This window comes from Onychomys torridus, unplaced genomic scaffold, assembly GCF_903995425.1.
Source record: "Onychomys torridus unplaced genomic scaffold, mOncTor1.1, whole genome shotgun sequence".
NCBI classification, from domain to species: domain Eukaryota; kingdom Metazoa; phylum Chordata; class Mammalia; order Rodentia; family Cricetidae; genus Onychomys; species Onychomys torridus.
In genome coordinates, this window is record NW_023413639.1 from 51,798 (window position 1) to 63,018 (window position 11,221).

Below are 11,221 nucleotides of genomic sequence, written 5' to 3' on the forward strand. Positions count from 1 at the left end.
TAGCGAAATATAATAATTATTTAAAATTTTTATGAAATAGAATCTGCCAAGTAATTAATGAACAGATAATTGAAAAATAGAAATGTGGTAAACATACACACCACAAACGCATTTGCTACTTACATATTCTCTTCAATTAAATAAGCCAACAAAGAATCCAATTAATGCTATATATACATATATATGCCTTCATGTGTGTGGGACCATCCATTAGGGCATGGACAACTTATCAGAGTCCATACCCCAAAAACAGAGTAACTTGTCCTTCACAGAAATGTGCTGTCAATAATAGGTCCTCAGCCATGGGTCGGTTCTAAGAAACCTTTGTCCCATCTATACTGGAATTTTGGCCACCTTCTCTGGTGTAGATTGTGTATAAAAAGCCACTGTTCCTCTGAAACCAAGTGTCCAATGGTTGTGTCACATCTGGAATGTCATCCTTTCCCAGCAGCACTCCTTCGCATCCTGTGGTTGTTAAATTTATTACCATTTCTTCTTCTGTGATATTACCTAAGCCTTTGTTTGGACAGGTAATAAAGATGACCTATGTACTTACATTATACTGTCTTCCCTGTGTGAATTTTCTAGGTGTCTCACCATGAACCTCACAATTGTAGTCAAAGAGCAAGGGCAGGATATTTTATCTCTTGCTGTCTGGGCACAGCAGAACCACCTAACCTCAGGGTTTCTGACACCCTCAGGATGTGGTTTTCACACTGTGTATCTTGCACAGTAATAGGTGGCAGTGTCTTCATTCTTGAGGCCACTAATCTGCAGGTATGCAGTGCTGACAGAGGTGTCCAAAGAGAAGACAAGACGACCTTTGAAGTCCTCAGCATATGTTGGATTCCCAGTGTTGGTGTTGATCCAGCCCATCCACTTCAGGCCCTGTCCTGGTGCCTGCTTCACCCAGTGCATTCCATATCTTGTGAAGGTGTACCCTGAAGCCTTGCAGGAGATCTTCACTGACTGTCCAGGCTGCTTCAGCTCAGGTCCAGTCTGCACCAGCTTAACCTGTGCTTGGACACCTGTGGAGAGAACATGGGAAAATGAGGGGTCAGAGAACTACCTCAGTTTACTCTCCAGCTCTGGGTTCTGCTGTCTTACTTTGGGTAGCAGCCATCAGGAAAAGGAACCTCCAAACCCACTCCATGTGGGTATGATATTGGGGTACAGTAGTTTCTTGAGACAAATCAGGTACTCCCTTGCTGGTGAAGGAGGAGAACCTCAGATTTCTACTCTCAAGGCTTTTGCATAGGGCTGATTTGCATATGACTAGGCAGTGAATTAAATCAGATATACAATCTAATATACAAGGATCCATATCCCTTTCAGGGTCTGATGTTCATGTCTTCAGGTGGGTTGTGTTGTCCCTCTAGGCCTTAGCTTGATCTGGGTTTGCACCATGATGTCCTCACACATGTACAATCTGGGAGATTGATCCTGTCTAACATGGAAACAGCAGCCTATACCTCCTATTCATCATGTTCCTGACCTATTCAGTGATGAGACACAGTGATTTTATCCTTTCCAGTGGAGACTGCACTCTGCACACTGAGACCTCTGCAGCAGTCCTTCCTTGCCTATTGCTTCTAATTGGGTGCTATTCTTGAACTGTTAGGGTCCTCTGCATTCCAATATCAGTGTCTAACCGTTCTTGATGAGGCAGGTAGACATAAAGCACATTGTATTTATTTAAATTACTTACTTATTTATGTATTTATCTATCTATCTACCTATGTATCTATTTATTTATTTAATTATTTATTTTGGTTTTTCAACACAGGGTTTCACTGTCTAGCTTTGTGCCTTTCTTGGGACTCACTTGGTAGCCCAGGCTGGCCTCCAAATCACAGAGATCCGCCTTCCTCTGCCTCCCATGTGCTGAGATTAAAGGCGTGTGCCACAAATGTCTGTCACATTTATATTTAATATAATGAAGTATGTGCTCTCCCTTTACATAAGACATTTAATAAAAGTTACAGATTTGAAAAAGTATAAGGGCATATGGGGAAATTTGGAGAAAATGATGTATTTATATTAATATAAAAATTAAAGAGTAATATAATAATAATGGTGAATTAAAAGATCTGGTGAGGTGGATCCATAGTTATGCACATGTACTTCTTTCCCAAAGAGTTGGCTTTGATTTCTATCACTCACATGGGGTAGCTCACAACCACTTATAATACTGGTTCCAGGAAGAGATCACTCCTCTAGCCTCCTTGAGCACCTACATTCATGTTCTTTACCCACAAAAAGAAAAAGGCACATAATTAGGATAATCAGAACTTGAAAACAAAATGTAGTTTCATAATAAATCAACTTATGTGAAAAGACTTAAATGAAAATATAAAATCTAGGTTTATTTTTTGTAGTATAGTAACTGACAATAAATCTGTGCTAAAATAGGAGGAAATTCAAACACAGACCATCCATCCTGAATAATTTGAAACCTCATGTAAAGCTTTTATTCATTTTAATCTCATTTGTCCTCTTTTACAATCCAAACTTAACTGCACAGCATTACTGGATTCTGATTCTACCTACTTTCATATTTGATTCTTGTAATGAGATACAAAGAGCAACAATATATTATATTGAGTGATTGAAACATACAGAGCCTGGCATCATCAGAAGCAGAGATATGAACAGACTTGGGGGAATTGATACTAGGAAAGTCTTGCATCTGACTTAAAGTGTGGCTGTATTGTTCAAATGTGGATGTTAGTATGTGCTGATAGTGTGGACTAAGGACAGGCAATTATAGCAGAGTGCAAAACAAAAAGAGTGGAGTCAGACAGGAAATGAAAGAAATGAGTACAAGTGTGCTGTGCACATAGACCAGAGTTTTGTGCTGCACCATCCATGTTCTTGTAGCACAAATGCTATTTGTCAAAGGAAGTCAACTTTTGCCAGCTTCCAAGTCTTGCAGTTTGTTCTGCACACTGGGCAGGGAGAGGAAGTCAAGGCTGACTGGAAGTCCTTTCTGGCCTTCTGGGCACCTGGCTCAAGGTTCCAATAGAAACCATAGAGATTTGGCGCCCCCTGATGAATCACTGGCTCCCTGCAGTTTGCTGGTCTCACTCTGATGGTCAGAGCATCATGTTGACTCCCTTTACATAAAACATTTTGTCAGGGATAAAATCCTGTCTCAAAGTCACGCCATGATTTGGACTTGAGGAAGATGAGATTGCAGAATTAAATAATTTTCTGATAATTTCAGATTATGACTTGAAATCTTGTCTTTCTTTTCTTCTGCTCTTGACATGTGGATAAGCATAGGTGACTTCTTGTGGCGAGTGAAACTGTTGGATAACGAGAAGGATTTAGATGTAGCCCTTGTCAGATACTGATGGGGTGGGGCAGGCATGGCTCTGTGTGAGAGAAGACTTCTCTTATGATCAATCAATTCCTTTTGTGATGTTATTAGATTCTTGGTCTGAGTGCACACAGAGGTGTCATAATCAGTGACAGAGCTAGAGTGTTGGTCTTAGATGTGTTTGCATATGTATCACCCAGGACAAGAAATAGGACATTTTAGTTTCTGGTGTCCTCTGTGCTTCTATCTATCTCACTGTGGCATCTTCTCAGATCCTCAATGTGAATCACATGTATGTTTTCCTCATGGAAGTATGCAGATATATGGCATTTTATGGAAATAGAACATATGTTTAGTCATTCAAAAACTGATGATTTCTGCAGTAGATTGTCATATCTTATAAGCCAATGACAATCTGTATATCAACTATAATAGACTTTCCAAATTTGGTATTTTATGGAAACCACAATGAGGCAAATTGATGAAGCAAATGTTAACTCTTGGTTTTGAGTATTTATCCACTTTCTACAAGCCCACTTAGTGTTCCCGTTAATTCTGTGTGTGTGTATGTGTTCAAGATTTGTGGATTGTACAGTTGAGGACATAGGTTAGTGTGCTTGTGTGTATAAACACATATAAATGCTAGAGGTAGATTTTGGTTGTCATTCAACTACTACCTGATAAGCCATCCTTAAAATAGAGTTTCTAACTGAACATGAAGTTCATCAATTAAGCCTAAATGAAATCTCTATAAACTTCAATGATCCACTTGTCTGTCCCCAGTGTTGGAACTATAGACAACAAGTGCCAACCCCAGCATGCTACTTGGATACTAGGAAACCAAATTTGAGTATCTAGCTTACACAACTACTTTGACAACTGTACTGTCTTCCCAACTACCACTTTTCTTTCTTTTAGGGCATTTGTGATTGAACCTAGGGCCTAAAATATACTAGATAAGCACTGAGTTACTGAGGTATATAAGTTGCCTTCACTTGCCACTCATGTTGAACATGAAATCATTTCTGCAGTACCTTTCCTATGACCGTGTGGAAATGACATTAGGAATAGAAGAAGAATAGATCAAAATACTAAGCTTAAAACAGCAAACATATAGGTGTTATTATATAAAGTGTAGATAGTTTTCTTGCATATGATTATTTAATTTCTATGGATAAACCCCAGGAAATAACATTGTTATGTTGCACAGCAATTCCACAATAATTTATTAGCACCTTCCTTATTAATCACATGTCAGTTTCTATGAAGAGTCAAGAACAAAGGTCTATGAAAATCAGATAGGATGCCAATATCAGACCAAAGAAACAATTGCAATCAGTCCAATTTGCTGAATCTAGGATTTGTGATTATTGAGTCATCTGAGTAATTTCAATTAACCCTTTAACAAATACGTACATTATTAACTCCTAAAGCTACATAGAGCAGAAAATATGTAACTGTAAATTAGAGGAAAGTTTAATGGCCTTCAGTCTACCTCATCATCAGTTAAATATTTTTTAACCATGGTTACATGGTGATATGAGTAACGACATTTTTTACCTCAGAGCTGATGTTTAATGTTTGTTCCTGTGATACTATTTCATATTCTAAAAATAAGAAACACCATCTCTCAGCAACTTCTTCTAGGGTAGAAAACACTTTTCCAAGAATCTTATGTGTTATGATCCATCCAGTGAAAGTTAAGGTGGAATTTTCAAAGGATGGAAGACTTGGCTCTAGAACCCTATCCTATCCACCCTGGAAATCATCACTACGGAACTTGGATGGACCCAGTTCCCACCAAATAACCTCAACCAAGAATCATCATTCTACTGGACTTCCCTTTTATTGATTTCCACAAATCCACAGTTAAAGTAGGTTTGCTGTGGGAGATTTGTATGCAATGGCTAGTTATGAATCATGTCCCATTTTGATCAAACTCCAGTTATTCTACTACCAATAATGCCCACTAGCCTTTCCTGAAACACTGCAATATGTCAGGTTAGGGGGAAATGGGAGGAAATATTCATGTAAAGAATAATGAGGCTATAAGTGGACTGTGAACCAAAGTGGACATATGGGGGATACCACAGGTTTATTAAACATCCTGAGAAAGGACAAATTGTTAAAGGTAGAATGATATCTACATGTAATTCACGTGGTAATGGAGTGTGTGGAGTAAAGATCTTGGTCACAGATGTTGTACTGTTGTCTCAGTCAGTGATCAAATATCAATGGAAAATTTTATCAAAGAGGCTGAAGAATAGCCCCTCTATATGTCAATATTTTATGTATAATGCTCTTAAATGTGTGTTGATTAAATTTCCTGAGGTATTCATCATTCATTATATGTATGACATTCTCCTCTCCTACTTGCTTAATCAATAATTAAATAAATTCTTAACATTCTTGTTAAACAAAGGTTTCTGAAATAAACAAAGGTTCAGATATTGCCAGAGTTCTCAAAAGAAGAAATAAAATGATCAAGAAATATCTTTAAATTATTCATCCTTTTAAGGAACTATGAGTGTGAAAATTGAAACTGTTTTGAGAATTCTTCTTATTACAATCAGAATGGCTAAAATAAAGAAAAAAACTGGCAAATAGGCCAAGGACGGTGTGGGAAAAGGGAATCTTCTTTCACCATTGGTTGCATAGCCAATTGGTGCATTCACCACAGAAATCAGTGTGGCTAACCTTCAAAATGTCAAAAGTAGTTCTATCACATGACCCATTTATACTCCTTCTAGGCATATGTGCAAAGGACTGGACATCCTACTCCACAGACCTTTTCTTTTCTATGTTAATTGCTGCTCCTTTCACAACAGGAAATGGGGACTCTTCTCATCAGGGTTATAGTGTCTATTTTAATAACCCCTTAGTATCAAAAGTGGCAGCTAAATGATCTTGGGCAACAAGAAGTGAGAACATCACCAACAAGCCTTTCCTGATGCCTTGAAGTAGCCAAATGCTGAGCAAAGGATGAGCTCCAGGGACCTGCCTAGCTCTTTAGACACATGGGATCAGATTGGTGTCTGGTGGAGCTAAGAAAAACAGCAGAAGTGACTATGGGACACACAAATTACAAATGTGAAATATGTAAAGACAGCAGAGTCATATATGAACCTTATGCACACATTCCTCAGAGGGAAGAGAAGAGATTTGATAAGGTTTGATGATGCCATGTCTTCCTGTGCATATTTGTGCTTTAATTTGGAAGCATTACCCAAGAGGACAGTCTATCTTCTACAGGGCGCTTCCAATGTGGGTACTTCACCTGGCTGCCTTAAATAGGCTAACCCTGTGTTTTCTCCTCAATGACCTGAGCAACCTACTTTATGATCTCTCTCTGTCTCTATTATCTTTGTCTTGCTCTCAAAATTCATTATTTAACAAGCACACCCATTTGAAAGAGAAAAGATGTTTATCAAAGATAATTGATACCAAACCAAACAAAAGACTCTCCTGGCTGATTACAATTCCATCCAAGTTCACCACGAAGTTCAGTCATTTCATGTTTCCCTCTCAAATTGACAATAAACTCTTTAGTTTCATCTTTCAATATCTTGCACATATTCTTCAAAGGATCTGGCATCTTGTAATTCAAAATGCTCTTAGTTTATCATTTAGAATCCTCCCAATTTTAATATTCATTTCCATATGTGTGTCTGTGCATTTCTCTGTGCATGTGCACATGAGTGAATATGGCTGGGGAAGACAGAAGAGGGTGACAGATCACATGGAGCAATAATACCTGATACTCATGAGTTGATAATTTTTGGTGCTAGGAAACAACTCAGGTCCTCTGCATAGCAGAAAGTGCTTTTAAACAGCGAGTGATGTCTCCAGTGTCAAGAATACTCCAAACCTTTACTGTGTTAATGTTATTGTAAGTCTTAAAGTCTAAAAGCTGACAGTAATCAGTGGATTGAGATGCCAGTTAAATAAGAAGAGCTTACATATCTTCCTACATACATTGTCACAGAGTAAACATTCCCTTCAGTAATGTCCAATGGAATGCAGGGAACAAATGGTCTGTAGCCATAGCTGTGTGTTTCAGGTCATCATTATGTGGTATTAAAACTCTAATAGCGTTCTCTTATCATTTTCATTTTTTTCTCCCATATGCATAGATCAGGATGTAGAAAGACTAATTAACTGGGGATATGCTGTATTCTCATTTTCATTATTCTAATCAGTGCTGACCTGCAGACCATAAAGGTGCCATTTGTGTAAACTGTGAATATTGCCTCCTGGGTTATACCTCTGTGGAAACACCCTAAATCCTCTGAGTAAGACTGTTAAGTGATTTCAAATGAAGTCAGCCTAACAAGGAAGAGCAACCATCACAAGTTCACCCCTGTGACGTTAACATCGAACATATTCATATTTAAAGAAATGCAATGAACAACTGATTTTGTAATAACCCAGTGAAAAATATTAATGAAGAAAAGGTATTTCATCAGTAGGAATAGTTGTTAATCTGGTTATCCTTGGGACTGTGGATGTCCAGAATCCATTGCAAGGTTTACTACTCAGCACAATACCAGCTAGCAGGGAAGCCTCATCCACAGTGCCAGGCATAGCAAGGCAGGGAGGAGAGTTCCTCTTCTTGGGGAGGTTAGCTTTTGAAGACAAACAAAATTCTTCAGAGAGGAGGGGGTTAGTATGGGTCTATCCTTGATTTGTCCAATTTTCCTGAGCTTGGATTTTATCTTATTTTAATTTGTCTGTTTGCTCTGTCATGAGTTTTACAGCCCATCTCCAAAATCTGGTCATGTTATCCTGGTGGGAGGGGGTATCTCGTGGTTAGTCACCACCAGATATCCTCTGTACTTTTAAAACTTCTGATTTAACCATGTCTGGGAATGGGGAACAGACTCAGTTCTGGTTATTTTAAAATGTCCCTTCCCTCACGTCTCCAGGCCTTAGGGGGAACTGGGGTCAGGGTTTCTCATTAACTGTTTGTGCTTCTGTTTCCACACAATGTTCATAAATTAGACACAAGATAAATAATTGATACATGTAATTAATATTTGCCAATCAATGACATTTAAAAACCAAATTTTTAACTAAAATGATAGTTTGGAAATTCATTGTTGATGTCTACTATATCTGCCCATGATTATACTTGAATAGGATATATGAATATAATTGCTGAATTGGTCATATTGATGTCCTCAACGTAAAGCATTGTGGTTTTCTTTTTTCTCCTTAATTTTAATTTATTTTTCAGATAGTATTTCTCTCTTACTACTTCCCAGATTTCTCACCACATCTCTGTCCTTCCTCTTTCATGTTCTTTCTCTCACTTAGCAGTAAAAACAGAAATAGAAAAAACAGAAATCATCCAATGCAGTCCATAATGTGTTGTCAAACTCCTGATTGTGTGCCTTGCCTGAGTGTGACTGACATACCTGGTGTCACTCCAATATAGAAAACTGACTTTCTCCCAGTGCTGTCAATAGTGTATGGCTTCCTTGCTGAGAGTGAGACTTGTGCCCACTTCCCCTCCTCCATGTGGGGATTTTGTCTGGCTTTAGTGTTTATAGTCTTGTTCATTGCGGCTGAGAAGAGGAGCTTTCAGAATCTCGGGAACTAAAGGGGAGGCATGGAGTTGGCATCTAATCACTCAATTAACTTGTTAATCTAAGGGAGTAAAACTTAATTTTCTGAGGATAGTGAGCAAGATAAAACTAACTCCCCAGGCCAGTGAAAAAAAGGGAAACACACACACACACACACACACACACACACACACACACTACTTTGGATCTCTGTCTATTCTTTTATGTTGATTTTTCTTTCCTTTACTGCTTATAAACCTCAGAAAAAATTTTCAGATAGCATAAGAATTACAATATGGATTCTATCTATTTTCCAAGTAAATGATTATAATGAATACAGGTGAAAAACAATGTGTTTCTCATTTCCTTTTCATGACTTAACGTTTTGTGTATTACAGGTGAAAAACAAACTATCCACAAGAACCCACATACATTCACATCTAATCAACTTGTTATAGATTAATAAAGTTTAAGCAAGGTATTTTTCTCAGCCAGTGCTTTCACTGGCAGGCTACATTTTGCAGTTGCAAAGAAAGGATCATTCATTTTTTTATTTATCTCAAAGGCTAATCTTATAAAAATTTCCAAAAAGAATCACAAATCAAAACTTTTGTATATTAAAATGATCAGAAATTTCTATGTTAAATCATATCAGGAAGCTGAGGGCAGAAATGGGTAAAAGGAATTAACATTGCCTTTGATCCCCAACTTGTCCTAGCAGGAAAGGCATGTTAGCTAGTAACAACTGGCTACCTTTTTCTTTTTATTTCTTGATATCAATAAGTCGTTCACATAACTATTAAAAGTGTGACTTTTCAAACTTTAAAATTTTCCCAAGATTTTCTATATTAAAACCTCTTGCCCTAACCTTACTAACAATGTACATGCCTACATACTTGCTAAGGATGGTTGTTGAATCATTAATCTGCTCCAGTAGCAATGGTTGGAAAAAGTCAATCACTATTATTGTAAGTACAAGTCACACTGCACAGTGAGGTGCTAGAAACCCCCTTTGAGTTTTCATAGCACTCATAGATTAGGAGAGATGTGGTGGCCATGACAGCAATAAGCAGAACAGTGCTCAATAACAGCATGAGGTCCTGTAGACATGTAGTTCTTGGGGAACTCCCTTGAGGAAGCTTTGCTGCTAACCAAGCCACGTTCTATGAGTTCCAATGTTGCCTGTTGGTCCTCTTGCCTGGCTCTTGGCAGTTCATGTTATCGAAGTTGAAATGAATGATAAACAGCCTGGTTATGTCCTGGAGCAAAGGTCATGAGCTACAACCACACTGCCTGGTAGCAAAGAGCACTATCAGGAGGAAGTGGGGGGAGAAGAACCAGACCTGGGAAGAGCACATACAGAAGACAGAGAGAAAGATGGTGGGGGGAGCAGAACAGAGAGAGAGAGGGTGGGGTCTGAGTCACAGCTCTTTAAGACACAGATGGGCTTACAGAGCCACACCACACAAGCACAAATTGTGTGACCACATGTAACTGATCACCAGTGCTCACTGATGACATAGGATGCAAGACACTTTGCTTAACTTCTGAAATGCACAAGTGCAGTCATGCAGCTGGAGTGAGAGCAGAATTCTAACAAGTCTCTATTAGTTCATATGTACATGTTGTGTTCTAAAAACACGGTTTCCTTGATATTATTCACAAATCGTGGTTCTGAAAATCATTATACACCCTCTTCTGCATAGATCCATGAACAGTGAAGGGAGAGGTGTCTGTATAGATTCTGATGACAGTGGAAAATTTTGTGTTTTTTTAATTTTTAGGTAGGGATATTCCACTTCTCATGATTTTTTTTAAGCGATCAGTTTTTACAGATTTTCATGATCAACAGAGATCAAAGTCATGGAGTCAAAAACTGAATTAGCTAAAATCATAGCCGGGTTGCATTTGCACCTGAAGTGCACAGGCCTTAGGGAGATGGGGGAGATTTAAGACTTACTAGGGTTTAGGATCTAATAATCTTGGCCACATTCTCATCTTGGTTTTCCCCTAAACCTCTGTGCTATTATACTCAAGAATTCTGACCAAAACTCTGCCTGAAATGTGAAAAGACTCAGGAATGTCCATGGGTTTCCTTACCCTGGAATTCCAGTGACCAAAGTGGGGAACTTCATGTTCTCAAAGCTGTCACTTGGCATTATTATCATAGGATATTGTGTCTCAATTTTTTTTTTAATACGGAGAACATGTAATATTTTAAGGACATTGGATCCCTTCAGAACATGTATGTAGAGATATTTTAAGGGAAACTAAGAAAAAGTGCAGCCCAGATATCTGAGAGGAGTGCTTAATGTAATGTTATTGACATAAA

At 38.2% G+C, this 11,221-nt stretch overlaps 1 gene segment (V, D, J or C); it reads right to left on the reverse strand.

Annotated features, from left to right (window-relative positions):
* Positions 1–711: 711 nt before the first annotated feature.
* On the reverse strand, positions 712–1,153 carry LOC118576376. The segment is given in 2 exon segments: positions 712–1,028; positions 1,108–1,153. Coding segments are annotated over 2 exon segments (363 nt in total).
* Between the last annotated feature and the right edge of the window lie 10,068 nt (positions 1,154–11,221).